Genomic DNA, 22,160 nt, shown 5'->3' on the forward strand with positions numbered 1-22,160 from the left:
TTGTCCCTCCGCCATGATGTTGTCCCTCCGCCATGATGTTGTCCCTCCGCCATGATATCCCTCCGCCATGATGTTGTCCCTCCGCCATGATGTTGTCCCTTCGCCTTGATGTTGTCCCTCCGCCATGATGTTGTCCCTCCGCCATGATGTTGTCCCTCCGCCATGATGTTGTCCCTCCACCTTGATGTTGTCCCTCCGCCGTGATGTTGTCCCTCCGCCATGATATCCCTCCGCCGTGATGTTGTCCCTCCGCCATGATGTTGTCCCTTCGCCTTGATGTTGTCCCTCCGCCATGATGTTGTCCCTCCGCCATGATGTTGTCCCTCCGCCATGATGTTGTCCCTCCGCCATGATATCCCTCCGCCATGATGTTGTCCCTCCGCCTTGATGTTGTCCCTTCGCCTTGATGTTGTCCCTCCGCCATGATGTTGTCCCTCCGCCATGATGTTGTCCCTCCGCCATGATGTTGTCCCTCCGCCATGATGTTGTCCCTCCGCCATGATATCCCTCCGCCATGATGTTGTCCCTCCGCCATGATGTTGTCCCTTCGCCTTGATGTTGTCCCTCCGCCATGATGTTGTCCCTCCGCCATGATGTTGTCCCTCCGCCATGATGTTGTCCCTTCGCCGTGATGTTGTCCCTCCGCCATGATGTTGTCCCTCCGCCTTGATGTTGTCCCTCCGCCGTGATGTTGTCCCTTCGCCATGATGTTGTCCCTCCGCCATGATGTTGTCCCTCCGCCGTGATGTTGTCCCTCCGCAATGATGTTGTCCCTCCGCCATGATGTTGTCCCTCCGCCGTGATGTTGTCCCTCCGCCGTGATGTTGTCCCTCCGCCATGATGTTGTCCCTCCGCCATGATGTTGTCCCTCCGCCGTGATGTTGTCCCTCCGCAATGATGTTGTCCCTCCGCCATGATGTTGTCCCTCCGCCATGATGTTGTCCCTCCGCCATGATGTTGTCCCTCCGCCGTGATGTTGTCCCTTCGCCTTGATGTTGTCCCTCCGCCATGATGTTGTCCCTCCGCTATAATGTTGTCCCTCCGCCGTGATGTTGTCCCTCCGCCATGATGTTGTCCCTCCGCCATGATGTTGTCCCTCCGCCTTGATGTTGTCCCTCCGCCATGATGTTGTCCCTCCGCCGTGATGTTGTCCCTTCGCCTTGATGTTGTCCCTCCGCCATGATGTTGTCCCTCCGCTATGATGTTGTCCCTCCGCCGTGATGTTGTCCCTCCGCCTTGATGTTGTCCCTCCGCCGTGATGTTGTCCCTCCGCCGTGATGTTGTCCCTCCGCCATGATGTTGTCCCTCCGCCATGATGTTGTCCCTCTGCCATGATGTTGTCCCTCCGCTATGATGTTGTCCCTCCGCCGTGATGTTGTCCCTCCGCCATGATGTTGTCCCTCCGCCGTGATGTTGTCCCTCCGCTATGATGTTGTCCCTCCGCCGTGATGTTGTCCCTCCGCCATGATGTTGTCCCTCCGCCGTGATGTTGTCCCTCCATGGTGCTGATTCTTGCAGGTAGGAGCAGGCTGGCCCCAGAGTGAGTGGGCGAGTTCAGTTCTTCATGACGTGGGTTGTCGTTCGCACTATCAAATACTGGTTTTACTGCTTCAGGCCTGACAACAGATCTTTCATCTCCATCAAAGTGTATACAAAAGACAATGGTTGAAATGGTTGAATGGTGGGAACAATGGTTGAAATCCATCCAGGTTATTGCTCTAATATTGCTAAAAGCACTAAGATCAGGGCTCCTTCTTGTCCTACTTTAAAGCACAGCTAATCAGAATATACTCACATACTTCTATGATATGTTTGTGAAAAAGGGCCTTTTATATTTCTTGGAAAGTTGCTAGACTCCTCACCTGCGACTGATTGATTATGAATAGTGTATGGGTAGATGTAGGACAACAAACTCGAAGTGGGCGGAGAATTGGCAGGAATAGGTTCAGTCTTTCATGACTGGGTAAAAATCAATGGCGTTTCATGTTGTACATGAAAAAATAGCTGCATTGATTGTGTTCCATCAATACAACATAGAGGGAGACTACACTGTCACGTTACCTGCTGTGGAGGCCAATCATCTGGGGCAGCCTTGATGATCAATATAGTGTTACTCTGTTGCAACACACGTATTGACTCACTCCGTAATGGCCGAGTAGAAAGGCTTACAGGCAGTATACTCCATAATGGCCAAGTAGAAAGACTTACAGGCAGTATACTCCATAATGGCCAAGGAGAAAGACTTACAGGCAGTATACTCCATAATGGCCGAGTAGAAAGACTTACAGGCAGTATACTCCATAATGGCCGAGGAGAAAGACTTACAGGCAGTATACTCCATAATGGCCGAGTAGAAACACTTACAGGCAGTATACTCCATAATGGCTGAGTAGAAAGACTTACAGGCAGTATACTCCATAATGGCCCAGTAGAAAGACTTACAGGCAGTATACTTCATAATGGCCAAGTAGAAAGACTTACAGGCAGTATACTCCATAATGGACAAGTAGAAAGGCTTACAGGCAGTATACTTCATAATGGCCAAGTAGAAAGACTTACAGGCAGTATACTCCATAATGGCCAAGTAGAAAGACTTACAGGCAGTATACTTCATAATGGCCAAGTAGAAAGGCTTACAGGTAATATACTTAGGATACTTTTAATCCATACATGAATTGAATTAGGATTCAGGAGATTTGCTCAGTTTAGTAGCCATGTGATATCATCTTGGTTCAGTAGCCATGTGATATCATCTTGGTTCAGTAGCCATGTGATATCACCTCAGTTCAGTAGCCATGTAATATCATCTTGGTTCAGTAGCCATGTGATATCACCTTGGTTTAGTAGCCACTCAGTAGCCATATGATATCTTGGTTAGGTAGCCATGTGATATCACCTTGGTTCAGTAGCCATGTGATATCTTGGTTCAGTAGCCATGTGCTATCATCTTGGTTCAGTAGCCATGTGATATCACCTTAGTTTAGTAGCCATGTGATATCACCTTGGTTTAGTAGCCATGTAATATCATCTTGGTTCAGTAGCCATGTGATATCACCTTGGTTTAGTAGCCACTCAGTAGCCATATGATATCTTGGTTAGGTAGCCATGTGATATCACCTTGGTTCAGTAGCCATATGATATCTTGGTTCAGTAGCCATGTGCTATCATCTTGGTTCAGTAGCCATGTGATATCACCTTAGTTTAGTAGCCATGTGATATCACCTTGGTTTAGTAGCCATGCAATATCATCTTGGTTCTGTAGCCATGTGATATCATCTTGGTTTGTGATATCTTGCTTCAGTAGCCATGTTATATTACTTCAGTTAGCCATGAACCTTGGTCCACTGACTGACTGACTCACCCTGAGATAGTGGGCCAGTATGTCCGTGAGGTGTTATTCCCTGTGCTGATTGGTTGTTGCTGCTGTACCAGGACAACATGGCCACATGGTGTGCAGTCATGCAGTGTCTCTATATGCTTTTGATATGCCATTTATCCTGTGCTGCACAATGAGGTGGGATCCGGGGTAGAATAGATATTCAGCAACCCATGCTTGCCATAAAAGGCAACTATGCTTGTTGTAAGAGGCGACTAATGGGATCGGGTGGTTAGGCTCACTGACTTTGTTGATGCATGTCATCGTGTCCCAATTGCGTGGATGGAGGTTTATTGTGTCAATCACTAGATTGTCTGGATCAGACTCAATTATATACAGACCGCCGTCAAATAGCTGGAATATTGCTGAGTGCGCATTAAACAACAAACAAACAAACAAATAATGAGGTCATCTCATGGGAGTGTCTTTATTTCTCTATTTGTCAACAGAGCATGCATCACCTCGTGCTTCTGCAGCCAATGTTGCAGTGACCAGGTGCCTACTCCTGTTTTGTTCCCTTTCTCTTTGCTGGTGGTGTGCTAGACTCACACAAGTCTCTAAGACAATGATCATAAGTTTAAATCATAATTTCTAGATTATGTAAATAATAAAAACAAGTTGTCCCTATAAGAGACTGTCCACATATGTAGACTTGTCTCTAAGGAGGATAGAATTACTACATATCCATGGACTTTTCTTTCAGTACAGCCTTGGAGCAAGGCTTGTGGTGTGTGTATGATATTCAGTTTTAATAGGTTCGGGGAAGAGCTGCTGCAGAGTGCGGATGTGCTGACAGATGAACATGCTGCTGAGAAGCAAGCCATGAACTTCCACTCATTCTCTGAAACAATAAGTTATGACATAAACTACTTTGGCCATTGCATGTGACTCTTCGTGTTTCTCTTCCAAAGCTGGCAGAGAGATTAAAGTAAACGTTCCTTGTAGGTGACAATCAGAGAGCATGTGTTTGAATAAATTATCATGGAACTGTTCTGGGTGAACAATACCTTCCAAATGACGTGCTGGTTTTCTTGGGGAATTAGTCAGCAAAGAGGCAGAGTCACAGGAGACTAATCACAATTTTATTTACAAGAACAATTAACAATTTACAATATACTTAGAAATAACTGAGGGTGCCACAGAGAGTCGGTACACACTCTGGGCTGTGGGAGAGAGGTCTGCTTGGTAAGAGAGTCAAACCCCTTCTCTCCTTCTCTCCTCTCTGGACCAAGGCTTATTCAGTAAATCACCTGTGACATACTTGCACATCTTGTTCAGGATGGCAGACGGTCGATGTACACAAAAATGGGGATTAACAATTAGGATTAGCATCTTATAAATAACAGCAATTAAATGTTTCAAGGCATATAGATGTCATGGCTCCAGGGTAATGAGCCTTTGCAATCAAATGTTCTTCAGACAATGGATGTCGTAAATCAGTCACTATGACAAAATTATCAAAATAATGAATTAATGATAATATTTTTTCAAATTGAAAAGTGAAATTTAATTTGTTTTGTCACATTGGTCACAAAGTTAAGAAGCAGTGATGTTGAAACTCTGCATCTCTCACACAACATTGTAAAAATACTAAAAGTTAAGATGTGTTTCCATGACAACAGCTTTCCTGGGCCTTTGTAGCCTCAGCAATGTTGGCCATGTGTTGCAATTGGGTGTGTATTTTTCACATTCGACTCCTATGCAGTGTTCTCTTTTGGCTAAAAAAGTAATAGTCTTGGTTCTCAGGCACTGGCTACATCATCATAAAGTTCAATGCCCTTTTCGTTTTTGTTTCCATTTTCATTTTTTGTGTGCATTGTGTTTAAGTATTAGGATTTTTATATTTTTTTGACAAAATGTGCGGCAGACTTTATAATGATGGGTATGGTGCCTGAGAACCAAGACTGCTATTTTTTTTAGCCTTATATATGTGAATACATCAATACTTGTAGCATATTTTCAGAATATTTTGATATATAAGTGTGTATATTTTGCTTCCTTGGTAAATATGTGCAGTAAGATGAGTGAGTGAGTTCTTGATGAGCCAATAAATGAAGAGCTCAGGTGTGGTTCCAACAAGGGTCAGATTGGATGAGAGCTCTAGGGTTTTGGTGTTTAAAAATCTGTGTTGTTTGAAAAGCTGTTGAAGCAGTGATTGTCCCTGTATTGGCATTGTGAATGTCAATATGTGTTGATAGGATAGCTCTACACATTAGAGTTGACCTTTACTGAAAGTCCACAAGCACTGCTATCTCCGATCTCTGGTGTTGGCACAGTGAAGGTAGAGGGGAATCCCCAGCTCAGCTTGTAGTGGTTTGACATTCAGGATTCCCTGTAATCCAGAGGCCCAGAAAAATCAAAAGGGTCACTTATTCAAACCACACACACGTTAGATTCATTGTTCAAAATTTAGTGTTAGAGAACACACTGAGGTCAAAAGTTGATGAAAATAAACCCTTTTTAATAATAGTTACGACGCAATAATTGTTGTTTCTGTATAAAAAATGTGTATTTTACACAAATTTTGCAAATTTTTTAGCTTAGCTTTTAGATTTTAACTTAGCCATTATGAGGATTACTTACAGATTGGTCTAGAAATTGATCGGGCAGTCGGGTAGCCTAGTGGTTAAAGCGTTTGCTCGTCACACTGAAGACCTGGGTTCGATTCCGACATGGGTACAATGTGTGAAGCCCATTTCTGGTGTCCCCTGCCGTGATATTGCTGGATTAGCTAAAGGCTGCGTAAAATCTCTCTCACTCACTCACTCATTCACTCACTCACTCACTCGAAATTGATCAATAGGTGCTTCCTCAAATGGTTCCTATACCAGCATCGCCTATCAGGACCTTCATATCAACAGACCAACTACCACCAACTTACAACCAGCATTTGACAAAGTAGATTGCCTCAGCAAATATCACAAAGAAATGATCAGAATTATCAATAAAAAAACTCCCCACCTAGTTTTCACAACCTTTGGTATGTAGTCAGTTGTTATTGGAGTGTCACCTGATCTGTTGTGCGGGCCCTGTGATAAATACCTGGTGTCTATCCAAACAGAAACGTGTACCCTACCTCCGTGAAATGTGTAGTGTTGTGTACACATACCTGTGTCGTGCTGGGCCGCTGACCCACATTACCCAGCATAGGTTGCTGGGTACTTACCCTGATAAGCAGGACCGCTAGTGTACTTCATCATAATCTTCAGAAGAGGAGATGAATGAAATTCTCGTTAGAGTGTAAGGTTCTAGTCTACACAACTAATCATGGTTATCAAGCTGCTGTGCAGTAAATCTGTTATGGAGGTCTTCGAGTTCATTTGTTTCAACACACTGCCATGATTTCATGTATATTGTTGAAGGGGATGTAGGTTTGAAGGGGATGCAGAGGTATAAGGGGATGCAGGGTTGAAGGGGATGTAGGGGTTGAAGGGGATGTAGGGGTTGAAGGGTATGCAGAGGTTGAAGGGGATGTAGGGGTTGAAGGGTATGCACGGTTGAAGGGGATGTAGGAGTTGCAGGGGATGCAGAGGTTTAAGGGGATGTAGGGGTTGATGGGGATGTAGGGGTTGAATGGTATGTACGGTTGAAGGGGATGTAGGGGTTGAAGGGTATGCACGGTTGAAGGGAATGTAGGGGTTGAAGGGGATGTAGGGGTTGAAGGGTATGCACGGTTGAAGGGGATGTAGGGGTTGAAGGGGATGTAGGAGTTGAAGGGTATGCATGGTTGAAGGGGATGTACGGTTGAAGGGGATGTAGGGGTTGAAGGGGATGCAGGATTGAAGGGGATGTAGGATTGAAGGGGATGCAGGATTGGAGGGGATGTAGGGATTGAAGGGGATGTAGGGGATGCAGGGGTTGAAGGGGATGTAGGGGTTGAAGGGGATGCAGGATTGAAGGGGATGTAGGGGTTGAAGGGGATGCAGGGGTTGAAGGGGATGTATGGGTTGAAGGGGGTGCAGGATTGAAGGGGATGTAGAGGTTGTAAGGTATGCATGGTTGAAGGGATGTAGGGGTTGAAGGGTATGCACGGTTGAAGGGGTTGAAGGGTATGCACGGTTGAAGGGGATGTAGGAGTTGAAGGGGATGCAGGATTGAAGGGTATGTACGGTTGAAGGGGATGTAGGGGTTGAAGGGATGTAGGGGTTGAAGGAGATGTAGGGGTTGAAGGGTATGTACGGTTGAAGGGGATGTAGGAGTTGAAGGGGATGCAGGATTGAAGGGTATGTACGGTTGAAGGGGATGTAGGGGTTGAAGGAGATGTAGGGGTTGAAGGGATGTAGGGGTTGAAGGAGATGTAGGGGTTGAAGGGTATGCACGGTTGAAGGGGATGTAGGGGTTGAAGGGGATGCAGGGTTGAAGGGTATGTACGGTTGAAGGGGATGTAGGGGTTGAAGGGGATGCAGGGGTTGAAGGGGATGTAGGGGTGAAGGGATGCAGGGAATAAAAGGGGTGCTCACCAACCAACCCCTAACAGTCTGTCTCAGTCGTCTATCATGTATTTTTGTTCACACAGTGTGACTCCCTGTTTCAAAGTCTTATATTCCTCTCTGTATCCTGCTTTGATGATTCAGTCTGTTGCAACTGTATTTCAGATTTGACATTTTCCCAACCACATCTTATTGAGAGTAATGCTTGTGAAAGGAGATCATTCAGTTTGACTTCAGTGGTTGGAATTTAGAATACAAGTCAAGGGTCCTTGTAATGACGAGAGTAGAGGGTTGTAGTTTCAGATTCTGTGGAATGAAAACCTCAAGGACCTTGAAGGCCATGACCTTTCTTTTTTCATCTCCCAGAAGCAAGATGTCTCCTTTAGATGACTTTTCTTATCTGCTAACCATTGCAATGTTTCATCAAGGTGTCGACAAGGACGATAGATTCCGATCATTAGCGCAGACAATCTGCTGAATACACATTGATGAGAGATAGATAGGTCTGACATTAACTAGCAAGAACATAGGTATTGAGGTGCCGGCACTCATCATTCCACTGACAGACATCACCTGGCCTCATGTTGTATGGAGACGCCTGTGATCAAATTTGCAAAACTTATGTAATAATTCTGTGTACAAGTGAAACCATCATTGAAATGTTTGTTTACGTTTTTTGAATCAAGATTTTATACAGCAAAATAGATATATATTTTTTATCCCAAAGCATGTTCAAATTTGATATTTGATCTTCCATTATTCAACCACATCCCATATCTATTTTGTCCTTGCATTTTGACTGGATCTGGACTTATAGTATTTTGTTGGAAACAAGTTTACGTTGATAATTTTCATTAAGAGTATCATGAGTGTAAATCTGCACATAGTTACGTTACACACACGCGCACGCACGCACGCACATGCGCACACACTATGACCACTTCAATGTGTTGATGTAGGAGGCCTCATCATGGGCGTCGGCATCGAGACGTCTTCCCACAAGTACGGCCTGTTCCAGCACTGCTGCGAATCCTTTCAACTGGTCGTGGCGGATGGGAGCGTCGTCAAATGCTCAAAGGTAATGAACAAAACATAGCAAACAGAATAAGGATAAGTCTTTGAAAGCCATTTCGAACTCATACACATCAGGAAGAGAATTTATGGATGTCAACTTCTTTATTATGAGGACAACACGGTTTTGGAGTATATTCTTACTCCATCATCAGGTGGATGAATGCCATGAGGCAGAGACCATACATATATGTACCTGGAAGGATGCTCTCTGCCTCATAGCATTCATTCACCTGATGAAGGAGTAAGTATATACTCCAAAAACATCGTGTCGTGTCGTGTTCCTCATAATAAAGAACATCCATAAAGTGTATGGTTAGTTAGTGAATAATATACTTCAAAGATCATATATATTTCATTTTGAAAAATTAAGCATTGAAAAAATAATTGATATGAAATGTTCAAATACATTATATTGACAAGTTAACAGAGACATTCTTGATGATATACGAAGCTGACATGATGGGGTAGTGTAGTGTTGGGTTGGTTGGTTGGATTGTTGTTTAATGCCGCACTCAGTAATATTCCAGCTAATGACGGCGGCTGTAAATAATCGAGTCTGGACCAGACAATTGAATCGTTGACATGCATCAACCATGTCAGTGAGCCTGACCACTCGATCCTGTTAGTCACCTTTTACGACAAGCATGGGTTGATGAAAACCTATTCCACCCCGAATCTTCACGGGTCAGTAGTGTTGGGAGTGTGTGTTTGCATGTCACAGGGACATCGAGATGGAATGTGGTCTTTACCTTGGTTACAGTGACCTGTGTAATCATATTACTTAGAGGCGCATTTATATCCTGAATGTGAAGTGTCTAGTGATGATACAATCTGTATTTCCTTCCTGTGTTTAACATGTATGTAAATACTACATGTACATATTTATCATGTGTTTAGGTCTGTTTTATTTTTACCACATTAACTGACAGCCAATTCATGGATAAATGATGGGATAAAAGTTTTGATATTTGTTTTTAATATTTGCCTTTTCAGCTATCAAACCTGCATGAACAGCTAGTAGCTCTCACTCGTGCTAACAGATACTGTTCATTTGTAGCTCACCTGACATTACATCCTTAATTACAAGAGTAAACAATCATGTCAAAATGTCAAAAGTTTGCTTTTGGCGATAGAAATTATGTGAAACTGCTCTGCTGCTATTATTTTGATTAGAGTGATTTACTTCACTAATCCAGGCCTGCTGTTTGGTTCATTTCAAATCTAGGACCGATGAATGTCATGCGTAGTGTCATCCAATATCAACCTATGATAAATTGCCACCACCTGTCAACTCACTTCAAAATCTCTTGTGACTTGCCCTTGATAACTTGTCATGATTGAATGTTAGACCGTGGACGTCAACTGACCTGAACAGATAACTTGTCATGATTGAATGTTAGACTGTGGACGTCAGCTGACCTGAACAGATAACTTGTCATGATTGAATGTTGGACTGTGGACGTCAGCTGACCTGAACAGATAGCTTGTCATGATTGAATGTTGGACTGTGGACGTCAGCTGACCTGAACAGATAGCTTGTCATGATTGAATGTTAGACCGTGGACGTCAACTGACCTGAACAGATAGCTTGTCATGATTGAATGTTAGACCGTGGACGTCAACTGACCTGAACAGATAACTTGTCATGATTGAATGTTAGACCGTGGACGTCAACTGACCTGAACAGATAACTTGTCATGATTGTATGTTAGACCGTGGACGTCAACTGACCTGAACAGATAACTTGTCATGATTGTATGTTAGACCGTGGACGTCAGCTGACCTGAACAGATAACTTGTCATGATTGAATGTTGGACTGTGGACATCAACTGACCTGAACAGATAACTTGTCATGATTGAATGTTAGACTGTGGACGTCAACTGACCTGAACAGATAACTTGTCATGATTGAATGTTGGACTGTGGACGTCAACTGACCTGAACAGATAACTTGTCATGATTGAATGTTAGACTGTGGACGTCAACTGACCTGAACAGATAACTTGTCATGATTGAATGTTAGACTGTGGACGTCAACTGACCTGAACAGATAACTTGTCATGATTGAATGTTAGACTGGGGAAGTCAACTGACCTGAACAGATAACTTGTCATGATTGAATGTTAGACTGTGGACGTCAACTGACCTGAATAGATAACTTGTAGGCAAGTTGTCCCATTGTCATGTAACTGTAAATTACATCAGCAGTCAATTGCAGTATAGTATAATTGAAATGAAAGATTGTTTGTTTGTTTGTTGTTTAACACTGTACTCAGCAATATTCCAGCTGTATGACGGCAGTCTGTAAATAGTCTGGACCAGACAATCCAGTGATTGACATCATGAGCATTGATCCACGCAACTGGAATACGCAATAGGGATATGATGACATGTATCAACCCAGTCAGCGAGTCTGACCACCCGATCATGTTAGTCGCCTCTTACAACTACCAAGAATGGGTTGCTGAACAGCTGAAGACCTATTCCACCCCGGATCTTCACGGGTCGGAAATGAATGAAGATATTGTTATGAAGATAGAGTTTTGATGTTCATGATGTACACCTGAACCTGGTATTATTCTAGCGTTACAATGGCCGCGAGTAATGGATCTGTTTGAGTATCTCGTCAGCTGTCTCCTGATTGGTTAAATTACCATATATTTGAACCAAATAGGATTAAACATCTGTCACTGCTTATTAATGTTCAATCCGGTGTGTGAGGTTCCAATCTTTAGCAGTTGAATATATATTGACAAGGCGAGAGCGGGTCAGAATTTGCCAACATCATGCTGGAACCTTGTCCTTCGCAACATTCATACCTTTCCAGTAATTGCTGGTCTTAGTAGCAGACAGAGTTATCTTCACATTTCTCTGTTATTTCGGTAGCACACAATTCCAAATAAACAAATTCCATTCACTCCAATATTGAACTTTAGAATTCTATTTTAATAATAAACATGTGCCCAATGTTTCTAACAAAATAATTTGATCATATTTCCAGACAGAGAACACTGATTTGTTTTATGCTGTGCCCTGGTCGTATGGAACCTTGGGATTTCTTGTTTCTGCGGAGATAAAGATTATCCCGGCCAAGAAGTTCGTGAAGATAGAGTACTACCCAGTCCACACCAAGAGGGAGATGCTGCGCAAGTTCGAGGAAGAAATCAAGAAGAAGTCTGGCAATGAGTTTGTGGAGGGTTTGGCATACTCTCGAGAGAAGGGGGTCATCATGACCGCTAACATGACTGACGAGGCGGAACATGACAAGGTGGGGACTTCAAGTGGTGCATTATGGGAGGTTATTGCAAGAAATATGTCATATCATCAGAAAAGAAATTGGCCTCTAGTGAGTGAGTATGGTTTTACGCCACTTTTAGCAATATTACAGCAATATCACGGCGGGGGACACCAGAAATGGGCTTCACACATTGTACCCATGTCGGGAATCGAACCCGGGTCTTCGGCGTGAAGAGTGAACGCTTTAACCAGTAGGCTAGCCGACCGACCCAATTGGCCTCTAGACAAATATTTAAGGATGTTTTCATTCATGGTAATAGTGAGTCTATAAATCGTATTGTTGTGCTGAAAACATAGAGCATCTCTCAGTATTATGATTGTGAACAATATGTGTCAGCTGGCTGGCTTGACAGAGGGGATGAGGGAGACGGGTGGGGCAGTGGGGATGAGGGAGAGGGGTGTGGGGTGGGGATACTCACATGTATAAACATTGCAAAATATAGTTTGGTCACCCCTACTACTTTCCTACTTCCTGTAATCTGACAGGTGCCCTTATAGATGGGGTATAAATGACTGTATAGTGTATGTGTTTAACGTGAATGACTGTATGGTGTATGTGTTTACAGTGAATGACTGTATGGTGTATGTGTTTACAGTGAATGACTGTATGATGTATGTGTTTACAGTGAATGACTGTATGATGTATGTGTTTACAGTGAATGACTGTATGGTGTATGTGTTTACAGTGAATGACTGTATGGTGTATGTGTTTACAGTGAATGATTGTATGGTGTATGTGGTTACAGTGAATGATTGTATGGTGTATGTGGTTACAATGAATGACTGTATGATGTATGTGTTTACAGTAAATGACTGGTGTATGTGGTTACAGTGAATGATTGTATGGTGTATGTGTTTACAGTAAATGACTGTATTGTGTATGTGGTTACAGTAAATGACTGTATGGTGTATGTGTTACATTAAAAGACTTAAATGGTGTATCTGGTGTCAGATCAACTCCATCGGAAACTTCTGGAAGCCCTGGTTCTACAAACACGTGGAGGAGTTTCTCCGTACCGGCCCTGCTGTGGAGTACATCCCTCTCCGCCACTACTACCACCGCCACACTCGCAGCATCTTCTGGGAACTCGAGGTACTCGGAAGTGTTGCCATTTCCTTCATTGATATTAGTTGGCATCAGAATATGCATTTTCTCCTGACATAGTTGTGAAATGAGGATATACTATGCAGTATTGGAGAAATCCTACTTCATTAGTGCACACTGGGAGTGTCATGATTCACAGATTCATCATCCACCTGTCACTATGATATGGGACTCACCTACCTGTGTAACGATTCATGGTTTTCTGAATCTATTATGAGTATGTATATGTGAGTTTTTTATCGTGCAGTTTATTCTCCCTGTAGTGTTATATTGTATGCTAAACGACCTTGGGTCGTTTATTTCTTATATGAGATTCTGTACAGCCTCTTTAAGGATGTCAATAAAATGTACAAGATTTAAAAATATTTACCAGTATTTGAATACTGATGACTCCCTTAATAAATCCTTGGCAATGTTCGACGAGTCCATTTTATGAATAGGGGGTTAAGTTTGGCATTTGCCGGATATTCTCACTACTTTCATGTCGAGTATCTGTACCTTTTCTCCCTTTACCATTTGTCATATCTCTACCACTTTTGGGTGCGATTGTTCGCCCATGGCGTTGATCTATGTTGCCTAGCTACATCAATGGGGAACAACTCACTAGACACTTCCCTCTCAAAAATAACATTGTCCAATTTACGACGTCGTCATGTTGGGAGCTCATGTTCAAATCTCAAAAATGATGTCATGATGGAACAGTGTTTTATCGTGAAATAAACCACACTTTGTCCTTCATTGATCTTAGCGATTTATTGTACAAGTATCTTTTACGATAAAATAATATTTACAAAGTCCGGCCTTGTAGGGGCATAAATTATATTGCATAATACTAACCGAGTCAGCCTACATTAACAAGTAATACCCAAACTGGATGATAGCAACAATCTCATGTCACACTTTGTAATTACTAAGCACATTATATGTATAACTATATGACGTTATCTATGAGATGTGACACATAGTGGTAGTTAACATGGTGCCTTTCCTCTCAGGATATCATCCCCTTCGGCAACAACCCCGTGTTTCGATTCCTCCTGGGTTGGATGGTGCCCCCCAAGATCTCTCTACTGAAGCTCACCCAGGGGGAGACAATCAAGAGGATGTACGAGAAGTACCAGATCATCCAGGACATGCTCATCCCTCTGAAGGACCTCGGTGACGCACTCTCGGTCTTCCACCAGGAACTCGATGTATGTACACATGAAACACAGGGTTTTGTTTGTTTGTTTGTTTGTTTGTTTGATGTTTCATGCTGCACTCAGCAATGTCCCAGCTAGATGATGGCCGTCTGTAAATAGTTGAGTCAGGACCGATAATCCAGTGATTGACATAATGAGCATCAATCTACGTGGTCAGTCACCTCTTCTGACAAGCATATGCCTCTTATGGCATGGGTTGTTGAAGGCCTATTTTAACCAGATCTTCACGGGTACATTGCTGGGTGCAGCCATTATGGTAGGAATGGAGTTTATTGTGTCCGCTATCAGAGTTAGTTTATGTAGGGCAGCCTGAATACCGGGCCATGGTGTGGGAGGTTTATCTGCTGTGTATGAGGTGAGGTAGTGTCAGTGGGGTGACTTGGACTTCCATCCTAGTTTGTCATGTCTCAGCAATTTATCAATGTCTTGGTGTTATCAGCCTGATATCTGCCAGCCATGATGGAACCAGCCAATCAGCAGACAGTCCTAATCCCACTGTTTCTTGGGTCAACCCAACTGTCCTGTGTAAAACATTTGAACCACCTGAAAAATTTGACATTTAAAAAAAAAATAATGAAGATATTTGATAGCCATAAAGAGCTTCCATTTTAAGATGAATGTTTCTTTTTCATTGAGACATACGAGATGATTTAGATTCGCACACACACACTATTTAGGATGAGACTATTGTATAATATTAACTACATCCTCTCTATTGACAGCTGTACACACTGTGGTATATTAACTATATCCTCCCTATTGACAGCTGTACCCACTGTGGTATATTGACTATATCTTCCCTATTGACAGTTATATCCACTGTGGTATATTGACTATATCTTCTCTATTGACAGCTGTACACACTGTGGTATATTAACTATATCCTCCCTATTGACAGCGATATCCACTGTTGTATATTAACTATATCCTCCCTATTGACAGCTGTACACACTGTGGTATATTAATTATATCCTCCCTATTGAAAGCTGTACCCACTGTGGTATATTAACTATATCCTCCCTATTGACAGCTGTATAAAATGTGGTATATTAACTATATCCTCCCTATTGACAGCTGTACACACTGTGGTAGATTAACTATATCCTCCCTATTGACAGCTGTACACACTGTGGTATATTAACTATATCCTCCCTATTGACAGCTGTACACACTGTGGTATATTAACTATATCGTCTCTATTGACAGCTGTACCCACTGTGGTATATTAACTATATCGTCTCTATTGACAGCTGTACCCACTGTGGTATATTAACTATATCGTCTCTATTGACAGCTGTACCCACTGTGGTATATTAACTATATCGTCTCTATTGACAGCTGTATAAACTGTGGTATATTAACTATATCGTCTCTATTGACAGCTGTACCCACTGTGGTATATTAACTATATCGTCTCTATTGACAGCTGTACCCACTGTGGTATATTAACTATATCGTCTCTATTGACAGCTGTACCCACTGTGGTATATTAACTATATCGTCTCTATTGACAGCTGTACCCACTGTGGTATATTAACTATATCGTCTCTATTGACAGCTGTATAAACTGTGGTATATTAACTATATCGTCTCTATTGACAGCTGTACCCACTGTGGTATATTAACTATATCGTCTCTATTGACAGCTGTACCCACTGTGGTATATTAACTATATCGTCTCTATTGACAGCTGTACCCACTGTGGTATATTAACTATATCGTCTCTATTGACAGCTGTACCCACTGTGGTATATTAACTATATCGTCTCTATTGACAGCTGTACCCACTGTGGTATATTAACTATATCGTCTCTATTGACAGCTGTACACACTGTGGTATATTAACTATATCGTCTCTATTGACAGCTGTACCCACTGTGGTATATTAACTATATCGTCTCTATTGACAGCTGTACCCACTGTGGCTATGCCCCTTCATGCTGTACAATAACCCTGGAATGGTGCACCCTTCCAGTGGTGAGGACGAACTGTATGTTGACATCGGTGCCTACGGAGCACCCAAGAACCCGAGCTTCAACACCATCCCATCTACCAGAAGAATCGAGTCGTATGTCAAGAAAGTCCATGGGTAGGTAGACAAACATCAACTATCATCCATGGGCAGGGTAGATAGACAAACTGCTTTTTCGTCATTTTTATAAATAATTGACAGCTGTAATTATTATCCACAGTCATCTGCATGAATGAGCTGCTACAGAGTTGCCTCTCCTTATCATGGCGAATACAGAATACATAATCATATAAGTTCACAGATCAGGGATATTGCATTGAAGATTCACAACCTCTTTTTCTGACTGGGTTTATGACATTTGAGTGCTTGTAGCTGCTTGTGACAGCCAACAAACCTCGACCCTGTGAAGATCCGGGTTAGAGTTGGTCTTCAGCAACCCATGCTTGTCGTAAGAGGTGACTAATGGGATCAGGTGGTCAGACTCGCTGACATGGTTGATGCATGCTATCATATTCCAGTTGCATAGATCAATGCTCATGATATCAATCACTGGTTTGTCTCATCCTGAATCGATTACTTACAGACCACCTTCATATAGCTGGAATATTGCTGAGTGATCCGTTAAACAACAAACAATAAAACTAAGGGAGGGATAAGTGTCCCTCTGTGTACCAGCATGGCACAGATTTATGCTCAAGGTATCGATCTCTGGTTTCAGACTTCATGTGTTACATGTGTTTATGATGGGATTGTTCAAACTTAATTTACATTTAGAGACCTATGAAGGTCATGAGATCTACATGACCATTTAAATTGTAAATGCACATCACATTATCGTGTCATATAACAGATTGATCAATTACGTACTGCCCTCCACGAATACATCATCCTTGAAGGAATACATTGCTTGTATGAAGTCATTGCTTGAATAATATTAAAACCCAACAAGACAGTCGGGCAGGTGACCCATCAGTGTTGCGGGGCCCATATTCAAAGTTACCTGCCCACACATTACAAATGTTAAAAAAATCTCAAACAATGAGACAATTAGGGTCTTGATTCGGTTGAAATAATGCAAACAATGACTTGGTATCTACAAGAATTTATAATAAAACTGAATATGTTATTATTCAAAAACCTATCTGCCAGACAGGTGAGCAGGTAGAGGAGAATTCATGCAGCCCGACAGGAAAGTTCCCAGCCATGGGTCGGCGGGCAGGCAGTGATATCACTGTGTGATCACTGTGTGATATGTCCTGCAATGTGCATCTGTCTGTTCCAGCTTCCAGATGCTGTATGCAGATTCCTACCTCACCCGTGAAGAGTTCTACGACATGTTCGACCACTCCCTGTACGACAAGATGCGCCTGAAGTTAGACTGCTGGAAGGCTTTCCCAGAAGTCTACGACAAAGTCAACCGCAAAGTCCGCGACTAGTCCTAGGGTCTACCAATCATTCTTTCGATGGAAACAAATATTGTGGCTCTTTTTACCCAACAATTCTTGTTTCAATCCTGATTCTGCCATTTTGTTGACAATTTTATATGTAGGTTGTTGATGAGTTACAAATTGATTTGACTAATAATAAGCAGTGGTATGGAAAGCAGTGTTTTTCTTTCCACTTACTGTGCTGGTATATAAATCGACAATTCCACAAAGTGTGAGTTAGAAGTTGTAGTACATACCATGGATATATAATCTAGTCTGTCTCAACTTGATGTCACTTTGTATGATTAAGAAAAGAAAGATTTGAATTACCTATTAGCTAACCTTGACGTGCCACAACATTTATTTTCAAGGATTAATCTGGCAGAGCTCCATCAGGATGATAATGATTTGCTCAAATCTGATGAATTGACCTTGATGACGGGTAGAAAACCAACATATTTTCATTGGGCGCAACAAGGATTCTGATGTGGCCAATGATATAGAGGAAATGTTGAACAATCTAAAACGTCAGATTATGAAGAGTAGGTCACTATATAGGTAAGCCAGGCTAGTATGTAGTGTCATAGGGTTGAATACTGGTGGTTTAAATACATGATTGAATGTCAGTGGGAATAGTTCTGCATTTATTTAAGATTAGAATCGCGTGTTCTTAGTTAGTTGAAATAATCTCACAACTGCGTGCTCCTTCCGGTGATGTGATGTCGAAGATGATGTCCAGGTGTGCTTGATTTAATTTTATTGTAACAGTGTTTCAAATAGCATCAATTATTTTGACCAATCATTTCAGAGGATCCTTCTTAGTTTCCGCAATGATGACAGGCCAGTTTTTCCAAAGCCTTTTAATGTGTCAAAGAGACATTATCAAAATGTAGTACTACATCACAATGTGACTTTTTTGCTTTGTGGTTATACTTGTTAAACTGTCTTTCATATGTTTTATGGTTTGCCAGTATCTATACACGTCCATGTGTCGTCAGTGGTTGTTGTGTTGTGATATCCACAATCGTTGTTCGTGCTGTGCAGACATGGTTCAGGAGGTCAGAGGATTTGTCTTACAATAATCTCAGTAACAATCTGACAAGGCTGGATCACATAGGGAGAGGGTGGGCAAGGGGGAGGCCCCAGGGAGGGCGAAGGGGGGAGAGGCTCCAGGATGGGCGAAAGGGGGAGAGGCCCAAGGGCGGGCAAAGGGGGGAGAGGCCCCAGGATGGGCGAAGGGGGGAGAGGCCCCAGGATGGGCGAAGGGGGGAGAGGCCCCAGGGCGGATGAAGGGGGGAGAGGCCCCAGGGTGGGTTAAGGGGGGAGAGGCCCCAGGGTGGGTTAAGGGGGGAGAGGCCCCAGGGCGGATGAAGGGGGGAGAGGCCCCAGGGTGGGTTAAGGGGGGAGAGGCCCCAGGGCGGGTGAAGGGGGGAGAGGCCCCAAGGCGGGTGAAGGGGGGACAGGCCCCAGGGCGGGTGAAGGGGGAGAGGCCCCAGGATGGGCAAAGGGGGGAGAGGCCCCAGGGCGGGTTAAGTGGGGAGAGGCCCCAGGGTGGGTTAAGTGGGGAGAGGCCCCAGGACGGGTTAAGTGGGGAGAGGCCACAGGGTGGGTTAAGGGGGGAGAAGCCCCAGGGCGGGTGAAGGGGGGAGAGGCCCCAGGGTGGGTTAAGTGGGGAGAGGCCCCAGGGCGGGTGAAGGGGGGAGAGGCCCCAGGGCGCGTGAAGGGGGGAGAGGCCCCAGGGCGGGTGAAGGGGGGAGAGGATGGGCAAAGTGGGGAGAGGGAACTGAGAATTTAGTGGTTTAATCAGAAGACTTATTGATACGTCCAGACACTCCTGAACTGTTGCTGCTGCCTTGTCCTATGAAGATGTCCGATCTCCTCCAGACAGCTAGTGATGCTCACAGCCCTGCCCATCATGTTTCCTGTATGATCTGCTAGATTCTCTCAACACAGAAGTACTTTCAATCCAAATTTTACTGATATAACACAATGTCTATCATTTAGAAATCCCACATGTCATTCTAGATCCAAAATCAAATTTCATATCTTCAATTTTCTTAAACCTTTTTTACCTATTAGTACAGGATAAAATTCAAATTCATACATAATACTTAACATCAATACAAGTATGAATGACAAACAGCAGTATTCCCTTAGGAATGTGTAGGCATGGCGTGGGAATGTGTAGGCATGGTGTAGGCATGGTGGGGGCTGATGCTGTCCGGGCACCATAGGAGTAGGAATCTGAGGGCAAACAACGCAGGACTGTTTTTGTTAATGATCTATATACATTTATATAATCATATCTTAGGGATCATTGTCCATGTCTGCCTGTCCTGCCGCTCATGAAGCTGGTCTCCATCTCTGCTTATAGAGGTTGTCTGCCAACCTCGTCTCTTCCTTCACTTGCTTTCATCAATCTACAATGTTACAGTGCTCATAGCTTTTCAGCCATTGTTTTATATATACGATTGGTTTTGTCCTTCCCAGACTTATTGTGGATAATGTTTTCATATACAAATAATAGTTGTCAGAAGCTGTATTTTGGAAGTCAAGTAAACAAGCATATGTATAAACAATGTCCTTTGTTGTGTTTTTAGCTCACCTGGCTGCAAGTCAAGTGATTTTATTCATTGCCGATGTAGCGGTCATAAAATTTACGAGTCCCGTGATGGGATTCGAACCACGGACCTTGATCAGAGGTTGGACGCCTTGTCCACATGACCAAAGAAGTTAACCCCGTCAGCAAGCTGACAAGGTAAGGATGTCATCTGTGGTATGACACCACGCCCTGCTACACCGACATATAATATCAGTTGTCCATGGATGTCAGGGTTGGTGGTATCTGCAGACATGTCCTCACAAACCACTGGACCAATGAAGCTGAAACTTGCCAGGCTTTGTGCTTTGACCTTCCCTTTATTCTCTTAAAGTTAATTTGGACTCTGCAAACTGTTCGATAGTTGAAACTGCCAGACTGATGGAACTGTTCGATTGATGAAATGAAAAATTGCGTGTTTGTGGTTAGGTCTGTGGTTGTTTGTGGAACAAAGCGTTCCTGCAATGTTTAAAATCTCATGTACAATGAGATGTCATACCTGTACAGATGAAATGACATACCTGTTTAGATGAGATGCCATACCTGTACAGATGAGATGAGATACCTGTACAGATGAGATGAGATACCTGTACAGATGAGATGACATACCTGTACAGATGAGATGAGATACCTGTACAGATGAGATGAGATACCTGTACAGATGAGATGACATACCTGTACAGATGAGATGAGATACCTGTACAGATGAGATGACATACCTGTACAGATGAGATGACATACCTGTACAGATGAGATGAGATACCTGTACAGATGAGATGACATACCTGTACAGATGAGATGAAATACCTGTACAGATGAGACGACATACCTGTACAGATGAGACGACATACCTGCACAAGATGAGGTGCCATACCTGTACAGATGAGATGACATACCTGTACAGATGAGATGAGATACCTGTACAGATGAGATGACATACCTGTACAGATGAGATGACATACCTGTACAGATGAGATGAGAAACCTGTACAGATGAGATGACATACCTGTACAGGTGAGATAACATAGCTGTACAGATGAGATGACATACCTGCACAGATGAGATGATATACCTGTACAGATGAGATGACATACCTGTACAGATGAGATGAGATACCTGTACAGATGAGATGACATACCTGTACAGATGAGATGAGATATCTGTACAGATGAGATGACATACCTGCACAGATGAGATGAGATACCTGTACAGATGAGATGACATACCTGTACAGATGAGATGAGATACCTGTACAGATGAGATGACATACCTGTACAGATGAGATGATGTACCTGTACAGATGAGATGAGATACCTGTACAGATGAGATGATATACCTGTACAGATGAGATGAGATACCTGTACAGATGAGATGAGATACCTGTACAGATGAGACGACATACCTGTACAGATGAGATGACATACCTGTACAGATGAGATGATATACCTGTACAGATGAGATGATCATCTTCCCGAGGCAAGTGGGATAACTAACTTTAAATGTCTGGTTGGAAACTGGCCTTTTCCCCGTCAGTTACCAACCTTGCCGAGGGAAGATGTGAGATGATATACCTGTACTTAATTATAATCTCGGAAAACAGTTAATGGTTTAATGTAATAACCCCTGCTCTTGGCCCAACAGACAAAAATATATAATCAACTTGTGGTCTTGGGTTCA

General features: G+C 43.0%; 1 protein-coding gene across 2 annotated transcripts in view; it reads left to right on the top strand.

Moving 5' to 3' along the window:
• Window positions 1-19,007, top strand: part of LOC139478619 (delta(24)-sterol reductase-like) — a 32,464-nt gene extending 13,457 nt beyond the window's left edge. The window contains exons 3-8 of one of the 2 annotated variants that reach the window (XM_071261169.1): window positions 8,766-8,884; window positions 11,883-12,149; window positions 13,131-13,271; window positions 14,279-14,476; window positions 16,396-16,574; window positions 17,740-19,007. In XM_071261169.1, coding sequence (XP_071117270.1) covers window positions 8,766-8,884; window positions 11,883-12,149; window positions 13,131-13,271; window positions 14,279-14,476; window positions 16,396-16,574; window positions 17,740-17,893 — 1,058 coding nt within the window. In that variant the 3' untranslated portion in view covers window positions 17,894-19,007. The remainder of the gene's footprint in view (window positions 1-8,765; window positions 8,885-11,882; window positions 12,150-13,130; window positions 13,272-14,278; window positions 14,477-16,395; window positions 16,575-17,739) is intronic. The other variant, XM_071261170.1, reaches the window with a different exon arrangement.
• The last annotated feature ends 3,153 nt before the right edge of the window (window positions 19,008-22,160 follow it).

Source organism: Haliotis cracherodii, unplaced genomic scaffold, assembly GCF_022045235.1.
Source record: "Haliotis cracherodii isolate W230 unplaced genomic scaffold, xgHalCrac1.p SCAF_4, whole genome shotgun sequence".
Classification (NCBI taxonomy): domain Eukaryota; kingdom Metazoa; phylum Mollusca; class Gastropoda; order Lepetellida; family Haliotidae; genus Haliotis; species Haliotis cracherodii.